The sequence below is a fragment of the Cynocephalus volans genome, chromosome 3 (genome assembly GCF_027409185.1).
Source record: "Cynocephalus volans isolate mCynVol1 chromosome 3, mCynVol1.pri, whole genome shotgun sequence".
In the NCBI taxonomy this organism is placed as follows: domain Eukaryota; kingdom Metazoa; phylum Chordata; class Mammalia; order Dermoptera; family Cynocephalidae; genus Cynocephalus; species Cynocephalus volans.
This window is the reverse complement of record NC_084462.1, coordinates 10,190,865-10,212,604: the sequence shown is the minus strand read 5'-3', so window position 1 is coordinate 10,212,604 and position 21,740 is coordinate 10,190,865. Positions and strand designations below refer to the sequence as shown.

Here is a 21,740-nt window from a genome sequence, read left to right as displayed (position 1 = left end):
GGTGATGCAGGTCAGCCCTGTCCACTGAAGGGGGCAAGGGCATTATAGGCCACCTTGGAGACTGGCAGTCACATCACTTCTCAGTGGCCTTCTCGGACATCCCAGCTGGCCTGGGTGCTTCCTCTGTACTCCCCTATTGTAGCAAATGCCCCTGTGGTGGGACTGTCTTGTCTCTTCCTGAACCCAGAGAATCTCCAGGGCAAATGGGCAAGAATGAAGCCTGACTGCTCTCCGGGTGCCTGGCTCCCACACAGCCTTCACCTACAGGGTCACCAAGACAGAGCTGTTGTTGGAGTCACTGAGGGAATAAACCCAGCAGACAGGACCTGACTCCAGGGAATAATGGAAGAAGACCCCACACAGGAAGGGAAGCCTGTTTGCATAAAATGCACAGGGGGAGGGTGGGTGCCACATCACTAAGACTCCTGGGCTGCAGGGCTTGGGACAAGCTAACATTCACCTGTATATGGAGATGACAGCTGCACCCACCTCGCTGGGTGGCCCGAGGAGTCACTGGAATGATTCTCATCAGACGTGGTCCAGTACAAAGCAAGACATATGGAGATGGCAAACAGGTGGCACCTGGTGGTCCACTCAGCTCAGCCAGTAGAGGTTGACTCAGCAGTTTCCAAGGAGTGCCGAGATGGATTAGTGCTGCCTGCAGTGGGCACAGGTGATGGCAATGGCAACATGTGTCCTGAATATGGGTCCTCTCTCAGTAAGAATCCCTAATATCATTACCATCTCACCAAACCCTGGATATCACTAACCTCATCCTGGGATCTCCTGCCACAAGCATCTGTCTGAAGCCCCTGCACCCAAGAATCTCCAGTGTGGGGCTTCTTGAACCCTGAGTGGCTGACTCCTGGCCCTCATAAGGGACAAGCATCTGGACCTGCATGGCTGCAACTCTTCAAGGCCCTGTGGGCCCCTCTACACTCAACCAAGCCCACCCCCACAGAATCTGGGAGGGTCAGGGAAATCAATGCTTCTGAGAAAGAAGAGCTGGTTCCCAGCTGCCCCAAAGGTAAACAAGATCCAAGCCCTGGATACCCCTGCCATCTGTCCCTTTCTGAGCCCCTGGAGCCCCAGGTCAAGGAGCTTCTGAGGGACACATGAATCATAGATGGGAATTTGGGGGAGCCACACCCATGAGAATTGCCATTTATTCCCAAAGTTGCCAAAATCATCACCAAGGATTCACCAAGGGGTACGTTAGGGGAACACGGAGGCTCAAACACTGATTGGGAAAGGTGAGGAATTTGGAAGGAGGGTAATGGGTGGGAGACCCCAGCTGTCCCTCCCCCTTCTAATGCCACAGGAAAGGGGTCCTCCTCTGGCCAGCTCCCCTCCCCATCCCCCATGTCCAGTTTCTCTTTGGGGAGGTGGGGTGGGGGACATGGAAAGAGGGCGTAGTGTGAGTGGGCCCCAGGAGGGGGAAGGGCGCTGGGGTAAGGGCAGGGGGTCCCCTGTTTCACATGCACTCACAACACTGATCTCCCAGGGAGCAGGAATGAGGAATCCAGGCAAAGCCAGGTCCCCCTCCTGCCCTGGATTATAGAAGGAAAGGGTTAGTGTTGGGGGCTGGGGGGCCCGGGGGCATCATGGGGGGTAGGCCAGGGCCCCCACCAAGGGGAGAGATGTAGGTGGGTGGTGCCCCAGGAACCGGGGGCACGGGGCTGAGACGGAGCTGGTTCAAGGTGAGGGTCGCAGGGGGCGCTGGCTGGAAGGGGTTGGTGATGGAGGGGCCGGTGGCCGGCGCTCCTGCAGGGAGAGAAAATGACAGAGACACGAAGCAGAGTCAGTGGGGCCACCCCATCAAGTGTCTGGGTCATGTGGGCAGGTGGGGACAAGTGTCCCTGCCCATGAGGTGCCTACTCTGGCAGAGCCTCAGGGAGGCCACACTCACCACTTGGCAGGAAGGGGTTGGAGGTCTTGGCTCCTGGCGGCGTGGGGCCTGGCCGGCTCACCAGCGAGTCCAGGTCAACGAGGGCTGCGTTGGGCCCCAGGAATGACTCTGGCGTCTTCCGTGTGGGGGGTGTGGGGGTTGGGGCAGCTGCAGGCGGGGGGCTCCCCACAGCCTCAGCCAAAGACCCCCCAACCCCACTCATGTCAAACACCCCAGGGCTGCGAGTGGGCACCTCTCCTGCGAGCAGTTCCAGCTCTCCTGGAAGAGGCAGGGAAAGGTGCTCAGAAAGGGACAGATGGCAGTGGGGCTCCAACCCAGGAGCAGAGGAAGATGGGGCAGGAGCTGAGGTCCCTGTTAGACTTGAGAAAGACAGACTGGTATGGGTGCCCCTTAGAGGGTCTGGTGCCCAGAGGCCTCAAGAAAGAAGAAATGAGGCAGAGAGAGAGAGCATCGCCTGCTCAGGGCCAGCATGTCAGTGGCAGAGCTCAGTTTCAAAACTAAATGACTCATAACACCAAGGTCACAGGTTCGGATCCCCTTATCTACCAGCCGCCAAACCAAAAATCAAAAAACCTAGATGAGTCTGATTCCAACTAACAGATGCAGAAGGAATGCTGGAGTTAGGGTGTCACTATATGACAACCACAGAGCTGGAATTGTTTCATGAAGAACCATCAATGGTGTCTACACCCAGTAGGTCAAAGCAGGACCTTCCAGGACTATTCACAGGGTATTTCCAGTCTCAAAGGAGCTTCCCCCACAAAAACTAATTACACAGTCCTAAATAGGAACTTTATAGTAGAGAAACAACAGCAGTCACCAATGATCCCAAAAGACTTTTTGACATTTGTTGGCTTGAGGTCTGATTTTTTTTTTTTAATATATTAAAGATCTCTATCTAATGTTGAAAAAAATGCACAAATATGTATGGTGGGGGGAAGGCCTAGCAGAATAAAAACTGCACACTGGACAGTTAATCTAAATTAATCCTAGAAGGAAAGAGAAGGGAAAGTGTCAAGACCACACTTTCTCCCTTGGTGGTTCCTGACTTAATCAGTGGTGCCTGACTTAACCACTAGTTGCACTTCTACAGAAGTTTACTTTGTTCAAAAAAAATTTTTAAATGAAAGTGATCAAAGCTGACATCACCTGTCATGGGCAAATAGATACCAGTGGGTACTGATGAGACATTCTGGTGAGACCTGCACCACCTCTTGCCCAAGAAGCAGAGACAGGATCTTATCTGCATGAGGAGACCTCAGACAAACCCAAACAGATGCACTGGCCTGCTGCAGGCTGAAGCTGCTGAAGAGCCAAAATAGCTAAATAACACCTGCTGAGGACCAACCCTGGGCCCTGAGACATGAGGGCAGTCTGTCGGTGCCACTTTCCAGATTCCAGTTACTACACTGTCTGTTACACAGAATAGAGATGTCCGTGTTTTTAGAGACAAACACAGAAACACCCCAGAAACACCCAGAAGTCTGCAACATGCTCAAAAACAACCCAGAAGCAGAGAGGGATCAGAGGTGGGCAGTTAGGTGCGAAGTCTCAAAAGAGGATTCTTTATTATTTTTGCAACTTTTCTCTAAGTCTGAAATTACTCCAAAACAAAGTTACACATTTTTTTTCAAAAGATGGATGGGTGGGTCTGGCTCATTCCATCCAATGAACTCTTCACCCTTAAGCACAGCCAACCCAGCCTGGAGGGAGGCAGACAACTGGGACAGGGCTCATGAGGAACCAAGGAGGCCTCCCCTCTGGCCCCTAGGAATGGGGGAACCAAGCTTGTGGGCTCAGGGAAAGGGGGCAGCAGCTCACCTGTGCTGCTCCCAGAGGTTGGCAAGGCCGTGCGCAGTCGATCGAAGTCAGAGAACTCATCAGGCTCCGTGTCAAAGCCCCCAACTGCTGTGGGGAGGGTTATGGCAGGGGGGGCCAGGATGTGCTACTCAGCGCCCACCCAGGGGGCCCTGCCCCCACCCACCTCCTCTAGTTCAGGTATCTTCTAGGAGACTAACTTATACTCCCAGACTCACGCCGACACACACCTGAGACTCTGCCCGCCCCTTGCCCCCACCCCAGCACCTAGGTCTCCAGGCCCAGCATCTGCCCAATACCTGCAGTGCCATTAGTGCTGGGCTTGGAAGGTGACCCCCCCCAGGGGTCCGAGAAGGCTGGGGCTGGTGCCCAGGGATCAGAGGCTGGGGGTCCGCTAACCGGGACCCCACCTGGGTGAGGAAGGCATTGCATGAGGGGCTGGAGGACTTACCTGCCCGGGCATTTGGGGGGTTGTCACCTCTGAATCTGTGGCTGTTTGCACAAAAATGCTCTCCCCCCAGCACCTCTTCCAGGTCCTGCTCCCAGAAGCACACACCAGCTGCCTTCCCACAAGCACACACCAGCTGCCTTCCCACACATGTGCTCTGTTCCAGCCATGGGTGTTCATACCACCAGGCCTCTCCTGCTGTGCCCCACTCCTGGCAAAGCCCTCCTCACCCCTGAGTCCTCACCTCATTGTGAAGCCCCTGAGACCTGGCCGGAATGAAGAGCCTCAGCCTGCTCTTTACCTACCCAGACCTGCCCATGCTGCTCAAAGCCCTCCCTCAGCTCTGTCCCTTGTCCAGCCTGCCCCCACCCCAGCTTCACCAGCCATCCTCCCCAGATACCCACATCATGCTTAGACTCTGCCCTGGCTATAGTCTCTCCAAGTCCCACAGCTGAGCTGGTATCCCCTCCCAAGTCTTTCAAGCCACCCATCTCACACACCCTTCTCTAGCCCTCTCATCTGACCCCCAACCACACCCAAGTCTCCTTCTCGGGGCCCCCACAGCACCCAGGGCGCACCCCCACTGCTGCCAGGCACCACCTGAGGGCACAGCCAGCCAATGGCAGGTGCACACAGACAAGGGACTGTGGCTGAGCAGGCAGGGGCACTCACCATCGGTGCTTCCCCATGGGTCGGGCGTGGGCCCCTCTCCAGCTGCAGGGACCGGCGTCCCGCCCCAAGGGTCTACAGAGGGCCCAGTGGGGGCAGCAGGCCTCCAGGGATCCCCAGAGGCCGGCGTTGGGGCTGGGCCACCCCAAGGATCAGCAGCCGGAGGGACAGGGGGTCCCCCCCATGGGTCTGAGGTGGGGATGGCTGCAGGAATGGTAGCAGCCATGGACACTGGGCCGCCCCAAGGGTCTGAGGCTGCTGGAGGAGCCGGGGCTGTGAAGACATCCGCGAGATCCATGAGGGATGACTGTTGGGAAAAAGAAGAAAAAGGAGCATGAGAGGGCAGGTAGGATAGGCCCTTGGAAATCATCATGGAAAGACTCTCAAGAAGCAAGAAGAGGACAGTGGGCCAGGGTGGAGTTGGGCCCTGTCATGGAAAGGCAGCCAGGGCCCTGAGCATCCACACAGGAGATACCCATGAGAAGACATAGGAGAGGGATGCAGATGCCCATGCCATCCTCTCCTCCTCTCAAGTTCCTGGGTCTGCCTGCCTCTGCCTACACATACACCACCAAAGAGCCCCCAACCTGGTCGCCTTCCCACTCTAGCCCCTCAGTCCATTCTCCCACAGCAGCCCAGCAGACCTTCAAGGCCATCTGACCCCCCAGGTCACCTGAATGAGGACAGAGGCCAAGCCCTCCCCTCAACAGGCAGAAGCTCGATGCCTCCCTCCGACCACGCCTTGGCCACTCACGCTCCACACCTTCCCCCAGGAAGCCCTCACTAAATCTCCCATCCAGGTCACCCTGAGCACCTCTCTCTTGATGCCCACACACTACCCTGCAGTCACCATCATGCTGTGGGCTTTCCAGGGATGCACATGCACATGTACACACATCTGCATGCACATGCACACAAAGACACAAGTTCACACGCATGTAGACAAGTAATATCCCCGTGTTCTGGGGGTGGGTACACAACTCTAGCCCAGCTAAGCAGAGCTCTCAATCTCTGAAAGTAGAGGTACCCCCACACACACACATACACACACCCCCAATCATCATCCGTGAGGGAGGCAGAGGGAGAGAAGAGCCAAGTTTCACCCTAAGTAGCCACATCCATCCTCCCCACCCTGTGCACAAAATGGAAGGAGCAGAGGGAAGAGATGGGGGAGAGAAGGGGTGGTACAGGGACTAACTTCCTCCAGTCACTGTGGATCATTCTGAGCTGTGCTGGGCATTAGTAAAGACCCTTAGCTAAGGCCAGCCTGAGCAGGCTTTTCTATCAATAAAGTCCCACTGTGGCCACCCACCCGCAGCCACAAGCTATCTGCTGCCCCTTCCATGGGGAGGGGGTTGTGTCCCCATCCCTTGAATCTGGGCTGCCCTTGGGACCTGCTTCAATCAACAGCATGTGGCACATGCCGGCCAGCTTCAGGCCTTGCCCTCGGGGGGTGGCAGCAGTATCCACTATGCTGTGAAGACATTTGGGACAAACCACCGACCAGGAAGAGGCCACAGGAGGCAGCCAGAGAATGAGGCTAGTGTGGATATTCTAGCCCCAGCCACATGAGTGACTTTGGCCTTGGCACATGGAGCAGAACTGTGAAGCCGAGCCCCATCCACAGAGCCAAGAAAAATAACAAAGCATGATGTGGAGGCCGAGAGGTTCTGGGAAGGTTTGCCATACAGTTGCAGAGCTTGGAAACACTGTCCCTCTGCACTGTCAGAGAGGAGGCCCAGGAAAGGTGGGGACCACACCTCTCTCACTCAGCAGTTGGTCCTCGGTGTCTAGTGCACAGCCTGGCACTTAGGAGGTGCCTGAGAAAATGGGATGAAGGACAAGCCCTATGCCTTCCTCCTATGGCACATGTCAAGCTGTTCTGGGACTTCTCTTATCTAGCTGTGATGGCAACAGCAGCAGCAGCACCTGGCGTGGCAGGGCCTGGCTCCCACTGCAGGAGAGGTGGCTGCAGAGAGGCCTGGTCAGTCCCTGGCCCAAGGCTCTGGTGGGAAGGGAGGAGCCAGGCCAGTACTGGAAACCTAGCTCCTGGCTCCAGGGTCTTGTTTTTCAGTCTCTGCCACCCAGGGACCTGGCCAGAGCTGGGATGAATGACCAAATGAACAGATGCTCACAGGAGCTATCAAGAGCAGATCAACAGGAAATAGCAGTGAAGGGAGAAGCAGGCAGCACGGAGAGAGCTCCCCCACCACATTCACCTCCTCCTTGCCTCCAGTCTCCCTCTTGCTCTCTTCTATCGCCATCTGCAGCCTCAGGTCATCACCTCGACGGATCCGCTCTTCCTATTTGGGGCACAAAAGTAGCGGCCAGGGGGGAGGGGTCAGAAAGCTAACGCAGAGGTGAGCACTGCTCCCCCCATCCTGTAAGGCCCCCAACAATTCCCTCCCACCTTGACAAAGGCAACTGAAAAATTAAAATGGGATGTGAACAACGTATGGAATGGGAGTGGGACACCTGGGTCAAAGGTCGAGATAGGACACGGGGAAGAGCATGTGGTCTGGGGGGATGACGAGTGGGGAGTGCTGTGCTGGGGAATGGCCCAGGCCTCGCCCTGCTAGGAGACTGGATCCAGGGGAAGACGGAGTGGCCCCTCTCATCCTGGCCTCCTTCCAGAGCAGTTGACTCGGTGGTATTTCCTGCACTGGGAGGAGGGAGAGGAAGGGCTCCCGGCATCACCCAGAGCAGCCACAGCAGGCCCGCTTCACAGGTTCTGTTTGACCCAAGGTCCACGGCTAAAGATGCTGAGGTTTGAACACATGTAAGCCTGTGACTGGGGGCCAGGCAGGACCAGGGAGAGAGACGTGGGGGCACTTCAAGAAGGGGTGAGGGGACAGGACCTGAGAAGGAGTCTGGGGGAGCCCCAGGAGGGGCAGGGAGGCTGCTCTGACCTTATCGTGCTCCTCTCGGCTCAAACTAAGGGCCAGCTGGAGCTGGACGTCGTCCTCAGGGCCGCAGGATGGGGGCTGGGGGAGAGAGAGTGTGAGGGGGACAGGGCGGGGAGAGGGGATGAGAAGCAAGAGCCAGAATCACAGACAGAGGCAGGCCAAGAAGGCAGGGGATTGGGGGGGATGGACAGATGGAGAGCCAGGGCTGGACAAGGACAAAGAATCAGAGGGGTGGTCAGTCAGTCTGTCCCCCAAACCAGTGAGGGATGGGCAGAGAGAAAGATGACAGAGTGGGAGGGGAAAGGAAGGGGCAAGACAGGCACCCAGAGAGGAAGGGAGGAGGGACAGGCCAGAGGACATGACTGGGGAGGAAGACCAGGTCAGAGAGCAAGTGGAGCAGCAGAGAGAGGCAGAGCGAGCATGGGCGCAGGTCTCAGGGAGGGTCAGCCCTCAGAAAGAGCAAGGAGGGGGAGGCCTGGGAATGAGGGGAGCAGGTGGTGGCAGAGGGTGACGCATGGAAATGGGATGGCAGAACAAAAGTCAAACCCCCTGGTGCAGTACCACACCAGCCGGTACCTGGTCAGCCTCCTCTTTGCTCATGGCCAGGGCTAGCTGGAGCTGCAGCTCCTCCTCGCCACTGCTCTGCGGCCATGCCTGCTCTGCCTCAGGTGGGGGCCCAGTGCCCACGGCTGCTGAGGAGGCTGGGAGAGGCGGGGAGAAGTAGAGTGAGATGAAGACACCGAGGCAAGAGACAAGAAAACCCATGGCCTAGACAGTTGGGGGCTTCTGTTTCCAAAATCCCCCAACTCCCCCCACCCCAAGACTTCTGAAGGCCAAGGGAGGCTAGAGATGGGTGAAGGGTAGGCACCCCCACGGGAGGGGCAGGCACCAGGGAAGGACAGGAGCAGAAGTCTGCTGATAAGGAAAGGTAGGTGCCTCAGGAACCTCTGAGCACTGTCACCAGGGCTCCTGCAGGACGCCTAAGGCCTTGGTGTCTATATTGGGGCCTCCTTCCCTGGTCTCTCAGGCTTTGAAAGCTGCCAGCATGGCTCAGGGAGGAGGCCAAGGCCTCAGTTTCCAGGGCTTGTAGAGAACTATAACTCTGGCAGGGAAAGGTTGGAATCTAGAGGAAAGACAGCATCTCTTCAGACTGTGGGGTCCAAAGGCAAGTCAGGGGAGGGAAGTGGACTGAGGAGGAGCCCTTGGTTACAGGAGCAGCACAAGGAAAAGGGAGGGACAGGGCACACAAAGCCAAGACAGACCGTCTCCTGGGGCCAACAAGAGGCGGGAAGGCAAGTTCTGTCTGCTCAAGCTCCTCCCAGACTCCTTGCACCTGTGTCCTGGGCTCCTGTCCCCACTCACCCCCACTACCTGGGTCCAGGCCTCTCACCCATGACCAGGCCCCTGGCTTCTCCATCCCACACTGTGGTTACCAGCTGTCCCGTGGCCCCACCTGCGCTCAGTCCCGGAAGCCCTGGGCCAGACCAGCGTGGTGTCCCTAGCAAGGGTCACCAGTGAGCATGTGGACAGGGATGGTGGCACACGTGGGTGGGACTGGGGTGACCAGCTGTGGTGACGAATGAGCAAGAACGGGATGGGGACTGACTGGATGGGGGCGTAAGTGACCATCTGGGAGGGACAGAGAATAGGGATACAGGCAAGGCTAACATGTGGGGAGGGCAACACCTCTGTGGCCTCCTCCTACCATCCTCTTACCCCAATGGCTCCCTCCTGAGCTCCCAGGGCACCTACGCCTCATTGCCAAACTTCTGCCTTGCCAAACACCCTTAAGCCCCTGTCCTGGTGGTTAAACACAACCAACTCCCTGTGGCCTTGAGCTGCCCTGACCTGCACTGAGCCTAAAGGCCCCACCTCACACTTCACAAGTAAATGAAGACATCAAGCCAACAACACCCTGGCCTTACCATCACAGAAGCAACCAGTCTTGGTGCTCCCTGCAGGCCACCAGCCCTCCCCAGCCCCTCTCAGAGTTTCAGGGATGTGTTCCATAACTGCCCTCATTCTCTCCCCCAGCCCACCCCCTGCACAGAGCTCACTCTAGGACAGCGGTTGGCAAACTACAGCTCTCAGCCAAAGCCAGTCCGTAAGCTAAGAAAGGTTTTCACATCTTTAAATGGTTGAAAAAAAAAATGAAAATAATAATATATCAAGATGTTTGAAAATTACACAAAATTCAAATTTCAGAGTCCATGATGTGAGTCTGAGGGGCATACAGCTCCCTCATTTAGGTGTAGACCGAGTCAAGTAGCTGCAACAATCGCATGATTAGCAAAGCTGAAAATATTTACTCTCTGGCCCCTCTAGGAAAAAGTTTGACAACCTCTGCTCTAGGATCCTCAACTGCTAAAAACTCTTCCCTGAGGCACCCAGGTTCCCTCCCAGCTATTATCCAACATCCCTCCTCACTCCACCTCAACCCCATCCTGTACTGTCCATGAGCCAACAGACCCTTCTCAGCCTCCCTCCCCAGGCTCTGGTTGATCTCACATCACCCTGGCTTCCTTCCCTCTACTTCACACTTTCTCTCTACCCTAAATGCCATTTGCAGGCTAAAGAATCCCAACTCTGGGGTCCCTGGCTCAGCTATGCATACCTGCTATGTCCCCATGTCTTCAAGTGGGTGCAGAACAGTGACCCCAAATGTGATGCATCCAGAAGGCTTCATATCCTCCAGATAAGCCAATCCCTCCAGCCAGACCCCTGGTGATCACAGGATTCCCCCTTGCTCCATCTCCCCTGGCAGGTCCAGTCAACCCACCTCCAGGGTAATGCACGGCTCAGTCTTCTCCACATCCTGACCATTTGCTAATTAAGACACCTCCACCTGTTACCCAGAAAATAGCAGCAGTCTCCTAAATGTTCTCTCAGCTTTCCCTGCTCTGGTTCCTGAGCAGCCAGACTAATCTTTCCGTGGCTGTGAGTCCTCCCGCTCCCCCGTCTGTATAAAATGTATTTCCTAGCACAATCCAGGACGCACCTACCCAAAATTGTTTCCTGAGACAGATCTTGGCCTTACAATTTGGGATGCACTCTGATTTTCTTTATTTTTGAGGGGGGTCAGCTGGCCAGTATGGGTCCTTTTTTTTTTTTTTAAAATGCTGGTCACCACCGACCAAACTGAGCTCACCAACTACAAACGACATTTTTAAAACTTTTAAAAGCAGACCCAAAGGACTTGCGGTGACATGCAAGCTGACTCTGGTCTTCCTTGTGTCTTATCTAGGCCAACCTGGGGAACTCTGCACCACACTCTGCCTGTAATGACGTCCTCCCTCATCTTGGCACAGATGGAAGGACAGCTCCCTCAGGTATCAGCACGCATGTTCCCTTCAGAGGGCCATCTCTGACCCCGCATCCTGGGGAACCCCCATCCCCAGCACTGACTGCTCTCAGACAAGACCATGGGTGTACCTGCCTGGAAACTCCAGGGCCCAGGCTGCAGTTCCATGAGGTCAGGGCCTCTGCCTGCTCTCTTGGGGCCTGGACACACCTGGGCCCTGAGGAGGCACTTGGCTAACACTTGTGAGTGAGCAGAATGAAATTTCTCCATTCTAGGTCCCTGGGGCTTGGGGCGAGAGGATCTCAGAGTGGCAGAGGAGACACAAGGGGAAAGAAGGGGCCCAGGTGAGCCTGCAGGACCAGGTCCCAGGTGAAGAGAGGAAAGTCTGAGTCCCTGATGGCCAGAAGGGAGGAGAGAAGCAGGAGGGCTGCCTCAGAAGGAGAGGACCAGACTCTAAGCCAATGGGGGCTATAAGGCAAGGAAAGGGAAGCGCAGGGCCTAACCAGTGGCGGTCTGTGCCAGCTTTTCCTTGGTCTTGAGTGCATGGGCACGCTCCTCCCGCAGCCGGTCTTCATCACGCAGCAGGGCTACCAGCTGCTTGGCCTTCTCTCGCACATTCACACCCTGGTCCTTGCCATCACGGTCCACGTACTGAAAATCCTTCAGTGTCTGCACGGCATACATGTTCTCCTTGCACTGCTGTGACACCCGCTCCGAGCCAGTCTTGATGAGGTACTCCATCAGCGTCATGGCCTGCAGGTCAAAGACACACCCATCACTCACGCTGGGCACCGTGGGAGGTGGGCGGGGTTCAAGTCCCCCAATCTACGTCATCAGTGGGTGGATACACAGCTGTCCACACAATGGAGTATGATATAGTCACAAAAAGGAATGAAGCACTGACCTGTACTCCAAAGTGGATACACCACAAAAACTGCTCAAAGAAGCCAGACATGAAAGGCCACACAGTATATGATTCCACTGATGTAAAACATCCAGAATAAGCAAATCCACAGAGATAGAGAGTAGTTTATGGGTTGCCAGGGGCTGGAAGGAGGACAAGTAGGGAGGAACCACTTAATGGTACGGGGTTTCTTTTCAGGACATGAAAAAGTTCTGCAACTAGAGATAGGTGGCGGTTGCACATATTGCGAAAGTACCAAATGCCACTGAATTGTCACTTTAAAAGAGTGAATTGCATGATATGTGAACCCTATCTCAGTAGAAATTTAAAAAAGGAAAAAAGCAGCTGCAGTCACTACAGCTCAACCTGGGTTTCCCTGAGTGTCTCAGAGTCTGCTCTATTTTTTTAAGATGAAAATCTAAAGTAACATGGCCAAAAAAACTACATTTGTTAAATCATGCTAAAGGGTAGCTTAGACTGTTTTCTCTATTGTTTCATAAGTTTGAATTGTGTCACCACTTTTGAATGTAAAAACTCGCACTGATATGGGACAGCCCTGAAGATAACAAAGTGGAGAGTTACTGGGGGACAGGGAGCTTATCACCACTTGTACGAAGGGAAGCGATAGGCCTGAGGTGACTGTCCAGCTTGGGCTCTTGTGAAGGACATGCAACACACTAGAACACCAGAATAGGAGGACAGGGTGGAGGGAACATTACTGTTCAATCTGCACCGTTTGGTATCTTTGTATTTTATAACATGAGAACAAATTCTATTTTCGGCAAGTTAAAATTAAATGGGAAAAAGAAACTGTGCCTAGGAAAGGTCTCTGTGGCTCTTCCTAGACCAGGCTCAAGCCCCGTCCTCCACAGCAAGGTGAGGAGGCATGGCCCCATTAAGACTCTGCCACCATCCTCAGAAAAAGGTATGCCTTACATTTTTCAGGTGATTCCAGGGACACCATGGAGCCCATGAAACCCATGAAACCCATCCAGGAGTCTCAGGTCTAGAGTAGACCGAAAAAAAAAGGAACGGAGAGTCACCATTGCAGCTAAGCTCTCTATCTGAACAGAGGTAAAATTTGCCAAGACACAGTATTGTGGGCCATTCATATCTCCCTAACCTTTTGAGGTAGGCTATCTAAATTTGGCAAGGCTTTTTGAGAGTATGTTAACAGTATTTACAACTGTAATGGACCCTTTAGCCCTGGAGGTGTTTACGCATCAGAGGAGAAAGGAATGAAGGAAAGTGATTTCTATGTGTTATTACTACACGCCATGCCTGAGAAGCAGCCACAAGACCAGAACTCCGGGAGATATTGAGCCCTTGTGTTTTGAAATTCAAAATTTTCCAAACCATTAAGACAGTGTACATATCACATGTATTTAAAAAAAAAAAAAAACTCTCCCAGCAGAGTGTTAGGCCAATAGTCACACTAAGTAGGACCGATAAACACTACATAAATGACCTCACCTCAGACAGGGTCAGCCTTTGTGCCAAAAGAATTATGAAAAACTTTGTTTTTACAGCTCTTTGGACTTTGGAATTGCAGTTAAAAAGATTGTGGACTAGGAAATAGCTCAAATATCCATCCACAATGGAAAGCATTTATAAGCTGTGGTAAACTCACACAGTGGGACTACCAAATACACAGCAATAAAAATAAAATAAATGAATGACCACTACAGGCAACAACACAGGTCAACCTCCCAGGCATGATGGTGAGCAAAAGGAAGCCAGACACGAAAGACCACACGAGCATGACTCTATGCATGTGAAGTTCAAGAACAGTCTAGGCAGACAGAAGTCAGACCTTTGGGGGAGGGGTATGGTGCGGGAGCCCCCTGGGGGACAGGACACATCCTCCATCTCCCTCTGGGTGAGGTTACACAGGTGTACACGTATGTAAAAGTTAATTGGGTTGTATACACAGGATCTGTTTGTATGCAACACCTCCAAAAAAATCTAAAACCTTATCTGCAAAGTGGGCAACTGGAAAATAGTCCTTTGTTAATTTTTAAATTAGCTTTGTCATGGATGTACTGCTACATCAGAATAAATGTTTAAAACAGGGTCAACAAATGTTCTCTGTAAAGAGCTAGGCGGTAAATATTTTGGTTTTTCAGGCCATATGGTCTCTGTCTCAACTATTCAGCAGCCACAGATGAATGGGACTGACCATGTTCCAGTAAAACTGTATTTACAAAAACAGGCAGTGGGCAGGATTTGGCCCATGGGCCATAGTGTGCAGACCCCTGGTTTAAAATAAAGACTGAGACTGTGCATTCCTCAGAGAAATTAGGTGACAGCCCAGGGTCAAGAGGGTGGGCTACAGGTCTCCACTCCCAGCTCTACCATAGCCTGGATGGTCCTGAGCTTCTTTGTGCCTCAGTTTCTTTACTCACCTGTAAAATGGAGAAAAAGGAAGAAAAGTACCTCCTTCACGGAGTAATTGTGAGGACTTGATGAGAACCTGTGTGTGATGCACAGGGCCATACACACAAGGTGCCAGATAAACTCTGGCACCCTACTCATCAACGAGACTTGTCCCCAATGACATGCAGGGAGGATGCGCAGAAACTAGGCCTCCTGGGCCCCCAAAACTCATCTCCTTCTCCACAGGGACCATAAGACCCACAAAGTACCAGCCAGGCAAGCCGGCACAGTGGGAAAGCTCAGGCCCTGGAGAGATGGGCCCAAGCCCCAGCTCCCCACCAACCCTGAGCAAGCCACCTCCCGTCTCTGGTCCCCAGTTTCCCCATCCATCAAAGAAGAAAGATCACTCCTGCCCGACCCACCACTTAGGGCTGAAGGAAGAAAACGACACCATAATGGTGAAGGACAATGGGAACACAGAAGACCTGCCCTCGTGCCCATACAGGTCATCACAGATGCTAGGCTTTGGGAATTCCACCCTCATCACCCACACTTCCAGGAGGGGACTGTGAAGCCTGAGGGAGGTGGCCAGCGAGGAAGGGGAGGCGCTGGCAGGACGTGGACTGTTCCTGAGCCCCTGTACTCAGCTCTTCGCATACACCACAGCAGAGACAAGGGTGACACGTGCTGCCTGCCCTACACACCCGCTCTCAGGATAGAATTCAGTAGGCAGCACAAGCTCCAACGGCAGCCGTTTTTCACAGACACCATGAACCCTCCCCTGGTGGACCAGAGACTGGATCCCATCCTTGGCATCAAAAATTGGAGGTTCAGTGTGGAGCAGGAACCCCACACCCACATGGGCTTGGGACCCCCAAGCACTCACAGACCAGCACTCTACGGGTTCTGCCATGGGGAGCACAGAAATGGAAGCCCCAAGAATCAGGAGAGGCTGCAGGAACAGAGAACAGAGCAGAGGTGCCTAGACCAGTGCAGGGTTAGACTGCAAAGGATTGCAGGAGAACTTTTTGGGGTGACAGAAACGTTCTACCTCTTGACTATGGTGATAGTTATGAAATATATGCATCAATCAGAAACCAGAGAACTGTATCTAAAAAGGGTGGATTTTACTGCATACAAATTACACTTCAACAAATCTACCTTTAAAAAGTTCTTAAAAAGAACCAGGCTGGAAAAGGTGGCTGGGACCTGTGACCAGCCTGACCACCTCCTCCAGGAAGTCTGCCCCGATTGCCTGAAGCCAGACAAATCCTCTGCTGTGTTCCCTCCTCATGGCACACCTGCCAGCCCGTCTAACTGTTCCATACCAGACCCCCAACCACCCAGGAGCTGCTTGAGGGCTGGGTTCCCATCACTGATCAGCAAGGGGCCAGCCTATAGGATGCCTCAGAATAGAGGTGTGAAATGAACAAAGAAATCTAGCTGCTTCCCTGCACAGACACTCCCATCCCCACAGAAGCTCCCCTTCACCTTCAAGAAGCAGGCCAAGCCCTTCCTGACATCAGAGGCCCCATCCACCTCTCTGCCACTCCCCTGCCCTGCATGCTTACCTCCAGCTACCAGCACAGCACACTCTCCAGACTCCTAGACCACAGCACTTGTCCACTACCCCCGCCCATGCCTCACCGTTCTATGCCTGCAGCAGCACTACCCAGCCATGGTTAGGAAGCATCTGCTGTCCAGGGGTCATTAGGATTCACCTCCCTCTACACCCTTTCTCTCCAGCTCCACCAGCCCCGTCCCTCGTCCTTACCTCAACACTCGCCCTTTCCCCACTTCTCAGCTGGACAAATGCCACCCAATCCTTCACAATAAATAACCAATAACTGACTCAATCTATTATTCAACCCAAACCATGAACCAACATGTTGGGATGGGCATGAACACGAGCCAGAGGAAACAAGCCTCAATTCCCTGCTCCAACTTACAGATGGTGTGCCCTCTCTGGTCTCTAGTCCCTCATCTCTGAGCAAAGAATAACATCCCCGCCTTGACGCAAAGTCTCGAAGATCAGCTAGGACAGAGAGCCCAGCCACAGAAGGCCCTGGTCTAAGACCGTTGAGAACAGAGGCCTCATTATCTTATCCATAAAGACACACAGAGCAGGTCCTCCACAGATGCTTGCTAAAGAAATGGCAACAACAGGACTCTCCAACATTCACAAGCCCCTACCCTGAGAGCTAGACCTCACACTGACATCCTGGACCCACAGGGACATAGGTCCAGGGACTAGCCTGAGGTTCCACCACCAGGAGTGTAATCCAGCCGCCTGGCCCCAGCCCATGCCCTGGGCCATTTTGCAGTAACATGAAGAACAGAGCAATCCAAGGAGGGGATACCAGGCCCCCGGTCCCCCAGAGCAGCAGTCAAAGTGGAAACCCACTTGCTAAGTCCTGCCCCCAGACGCATTCCCAAAGCCTGAGATGTGTGTGTTTGCTCAGTGGATTAAGGTGAGCATATCAGACCACTTCTGCGGAGAGCACTCTGGCCACATTAACCAAAATTACATATGCACGTGCCCTTTGACCCAGCAATTCCAGATCTTGAAAATGGTAAATATACAAGGATATTCACAACAGTCTTGCAAAACACTGCAAAGCACATTTTTAAAAGTCCACCAACAGGAAACTAGTTAAATTATGATCAATACATACACTGGAATATTCTGCGGTTGTAAAAGAAAAAAAGAAAGTGACAAATCTTTTACGTCCTGATAGGGAATGTTCCCTAAGATAGAGTCTCATTTTCCTTTTATAAATTGGAGTCTAATTTTCATACAGTAAAACTCACTCTCTTAGTTCTGACAAATAGGTATGGCATGTACTACCACTGCCATTAAGATACAAAACAGTACTGTCCCTTGCTCTGCCCCTTTGTAGTCAACACCCACACCCCACTCGTGGTAAGAACTAGCCTGCTATCTGTATTCTGTCCCTATGGCTCTGCCTTTCCCAGAGTGTCAGATGAATGGAAGCAAACATTACACAGCCTTTGAGGCTGACATCTCTCCCTTAGGACAAAGCACATGAGATGTACCTGTGCCACTCTAACATATGCACACAGCACAGTCATCTGTGTGAAGGGGAGCACACATCTGCAGGACAGGCACCCACAGATGATCCCTAGAATCTGAGACTCAGCTGCTGAGAAAAGTAACTAGGAGTCTAGGCACTGTGAACCCTCTCAGGCCTTCTGATTATACAATCTTACAAATATACCACTCATTCAAAAACAGATATAAATCATAAGACTTAAAACTTCTTAAAAGCGTTATACTGTTGCCTTCATTAAACAAACAAACAAAAAAGAGTGATTTTACATAAAAACACAGTATTCCAGCTCCTCTTGGGAGCTGGGAAGCCTACCGAGGTGGGACCCACAGGGTTTGTCCCCATCCTCCCACCTGAGCCCCTATACCCACACCCAGGGGAAGGGAGCTGACCTTGTAGACATGCCGCCAGTTCTTGCCGTGGTCATTGAGCCGCTTCCATATCATGCTCATGATCTCCGAGAAGGCGACAACATTGTAAGTGAGGTCGGCAATCTCTGACATGAGGGAGCTTGATGGGCCCCAAGGGTCGTTGCTTGTGGCCTCACGGACCTTGATCTCTGCCTCTGAGTAGTTGTGGACGATGTTCTTCATCTGGCGCCGAAGTGAAGAGGTCGACATGTTGCCTGGCGGTGGCAGCCAGGGGTGCGGGGCCCCCAGGATGTGAAGAGATAGGGTGACTTGCAGAGGGAGGCTGCAGGAGGCACCGGCAGGTCACCACATCTGAAGAGGGGAGAGAACTTTCAGAAACACAAACTAAACATCGACCATCCAGAGTCTAAGTGTCCCATTCCTGGGGTCCTGACTGCCCTCAGGGTAGAAGATGAGTTCCTAGCAGTGGCTTAGAAGGCTGTGACCCTTGTTAACCTCCTTCTGAAAGTTCCTCCATGCATCTTTCAGTTCCTCAAACCTGCCCAGCTCCTTCCTGCTTGGGGCCCCTGCTCAGTGAGGCAGAATATGCAATGGCAGATCACAGGTCCACACCCCAACTCAGCCCTTCTTAGCTGGACCACCCTGCACAGGCCAGGAACTTTTGCACCTCAGTTTGCTCCTCCATAAAATGGGGCTCCATGTGATATTTCAGGGAGCTGAGAGAACCTCGTAAATGGAAAGCACTCTGTGAACACCAGTCAGCAGTATCAGGAAACCCTCTGTCCTGCCCACGTGCTCTTCCTCCTTCTTTCACCTGGGGAACCCTACTCACCCTGAGAGTTCCACCTGAACTTCCCAGATCCGCACCCAAACACCATGGTCACCATTTTCTGGGAGCCTTGTCTGCACATTCAGTCGCACTCATGATTTTATATTCATTTGTCTGATTCTGTGGCTAAGGTCAACCCACAAGCTCATGTGGGCAGAGACCACATTTGTCTGGATGTGGCTTTTCCCAACAGAGGAGCTGGCCCAGAAAAACCATTCAATAAACATTCAGGAAGGAAGTGTGAGGGGCGGGGGCAGGAAAGACCTCTGGAGTAGCGGGGAGGGAGGCAGGAATCCACAGCAGAAATAAGGACACATGGTAGAAGAGGCCAATGAAGGAATTAAAGAGATGGGCAGGAGAGGTAAGATCCTTTCCAGGGCAGCGAGACTATAGGGGATGCTGGGGGACTAGGCATCCCAAGGGTGGAGAAACCCAAAGCTCAAAGGAGGAGAGATAAGGAATATAACTGCCCCGCTGACTGGATTCTAGCTGTGTGTCAGGCACTCGCTAAGCACAAGATGTACATTTTCTCATTTAACACTGCATTTGGAGACTGGACTCACGGAAATTAAATAATCCAGCCAAGGTTATAAACTAGGAATAGTAGGGCAGACTCAACCCAAGGCCGATTTGAACTACAAAACTTATACTTTTAAATTAACCTAAATCAAGTTAACCTGTGTCAAGAGCAGCAGATGAGAAATAGAAGAGTGTGAATCAAACGATGATGATAACAGCAAGCACTTACACAGCTCTTCTCTTGTGCCAGACACTTTTCTAAGTGCTTTACACATACTAACTCAATTAATCCTCACAACTCCATGATTCATAACCACCTCAGGGGAGGAAACTGAGACACAGAGAGGTTCACTCCCTTGCCCAGGGACACACACCTCACCTCTGGAGCAACCTGGTTCCAGAGCAGGCTCTGACCATCACAGTCTATGCCTCTCCAACAAGCCATGGAGGGAGACTTACCAAGCCTACCACAATCTAGTCCTGGGGGAGACAGGGGAGAGAGGCTGGCCTCTGCCTTGAACTCAGGCCAGGGAGCCAGGTACCTGAAGAAAGATGTAATTAGTTGAAAAGAAGCAGCCAGGGTCCCAAGACAGGCCCAATCAGAGACACTAAGTTGAAGAGATGATGTAACAAATACAGAGGAGACTGACAAGAAAGGATATGAGAAAGAAACAAGGAAAAAAAGAAACAGAAAATTGGGCACAGGGAGCTACCCAGAGACATGGTGAGACAGACAAAGACACAAAAAGAAACAGACATAGAAACATGGCAAGATAGTGAGGCGAAAGGACAAAAGAGAAATGACAAAGGCCCTGAAACAAAAAGTCCTGGGACTGAGAAATAAGAGAGAAGAAAAATGGCATAAAATGGAAAAGAACATAAAATTTGGGTTCGAATCCCAACCACATCAGCTACCAGCAAAGTAAACCTCCTTGAGATTCAGTTTGCTGAACTCTGAAATGAAGGAAAGAATTCCTACCTGTCAGGCTGTTGATTTAAAAAGATGGCTACATAAAGTGCTTGGCTCCATAGATAGTGGGCACTCAATAACATTATTATGAGAGAAAAAACAAAGAACATTTCCAAAAGGGTGACATCAGAAGATGCACTATCTTAATACCGTGTACTTATTTAAAGTGCATTAGAAAATATACACAGCTAGCACATCAAAGCTAGGATTTCACAGATACTGCTGAGAGTGATGCTGTTTCTTAAATTAAGTTCATTCAAAAAGAATTATTAGATTTAAAAGAGTACAAATGTTATAGCAAAATCCTCCAAGGGGTACTCAAATGACCCATATCAAACACTTAATGTGTAAAACAGAAAATCTGTAAGTAATAATAAAAACCAGAGTTCCCAGTAACTATACACTTACTACGTGCCAGACACTGTTAAGCACTTTACAAGCATCACCTTAATTAATATATACAGCGACCCTGTGATGTTGGAACTATGAATACCCCTATTTTAAAGACTAGAAAACTAAGTTTGGATATAGAAGTCACCTGCCAAATACAACACAGCTAGCAAGCAGTAGGGCCCTCGGAATCCAGAGCCAGAGCTCTTCTTCACCACCACACCAGAAACTCAGAAACCTGGATGAAGGGGCAGATCCTAGACCAAGCAACATTCTCCTGGATAGAAACTTCGGGATTGGAGGTGATAGGTAAGGGGGCAAAAGTGATAAGTGAAGACGGGGGCGGGGGATATGCACCAGAGGTAGAAACAGAGGGCTGGAGAAATCTGAGGAAATGAAGACACACAAACCCACAGAGACATGAACAAAACGCTGAGAATCAGACACAGAGACATGACAGAGGCAGAAAGAGACCACACAAGGACACTCCTATCTCCAAACCCTTTTGTAAAAACACCGAAACTGATACAGAGATAGAGCAAAAGGGCACAGGCAGAGACTCACAGGACATAAGAGACGGAGACAGACACACACACCCGAGAGACAGAAAAACAGACACGGGGGCAGTAGGAACCGATTCAGGAACAGAGGCACAAAAGCTGCCAAAGAAGACCAGAAAACGAGAAGCGACAGAGACGCCCGAGGCCCGGCCGGAGCCGCGCGCGCCGGGACCCAGGCCCGAGGGCCCGGGACTGGATCGGCCGGTGCCTCCCGCCCTCGCTCACCTTGGCCCCTTCACGCCGGGCTCCGGGGGGTCATGGCGGTCAGCCCACTGCGCCCGCTCGGCCTCGGTGTCACGGGGCGCGCGCCGAGCCGCGGGCAGCGGAGGCGCGCTCGGGCGCACACGCGGACTCACGGAGGACCGCACAGTGACGACCCCGCCGCCCCGGCGCCCGGGAGGGGCACGGAGAGCCGGGCGGGGGGGGGAACCGCCGAGCGGACGGGAAGAAACCGAAGGAGGCGACGGACCGGAAGCGGATGTTGCCGCGAGCCCCGCCCTCCGCACCCGCCCGACCCCAGCAGCTCCCGTTTCCGTGGCCAAACCCGCCAGGGAGGCCTCACTTCCGGCGCACGGGCCCCCAGTCGCTCGATGCTGTCACGTCATTTCCGCCTGCCTCCGCGAGCTACCGCGGGACGGAGTGAAAGATGCGGGGGTCTGGGAACGCAGATGGACAGCCCCAGCTCGGTCGGTCACTGAG

General features: G+C 52.8%; 1 protein-coding gene across 6 annotated transcripts; it reads right to left on the bottom strand.

The window, feature by feature from the left end:
* Nucleotides 1-1,133: 1,133 nt before the first annotated feature.
* EPN1 (epsin 1) lies at nucleotides 1,134-21,518 on the bottom strand. Of its 6 annotated transcripts, none has more exons than XM_063089307.1 (11): nucleotides 21,267-21,518; nucleotides 17,795-18,124; nucleotides 11,555-11,804; nucleotides 8,327-8,451; nucleotides 7,754-7,828; nucleotides 7,064-7,147; nucleotides 4,848-5,151; nucleotides 4,027-4,137; nucleotides 3,731-3,817; nucleotides 1,910-2,167; nucleotides 1,134-1,764 (listed from the first exon to the last, which is right to left on the bottom strand). In XM_063089307.1, exons 2-11 carry the CDS (start codon nucleotides 18,020-18,022, stop codon nucleotides 1,556-1,558), a joined length of 1,731 nt encoding a protein of 576 aa, XP_062945377.1. In that variant the 5' UTR covers nucleotides 18,023-18,124; nucleotides 21,267-21,518; the 3' UTR covers nucleotides 1,134-1,555. The 6 variants fall into 6 exon arrangements, with proteins under 6 accessions (XP_062945377.1, XP_062945378.1, XP_062945381.1 ...); XM_063089308.1 differs by having other exon boundaries at nucleotides 3,731-3,814; XM_063089311.1 differs by lacking the exon at nucleotides 4,027-4,137.
* Nucleotides 21,519-21,740: the final 222 nt, after the last annotated feature.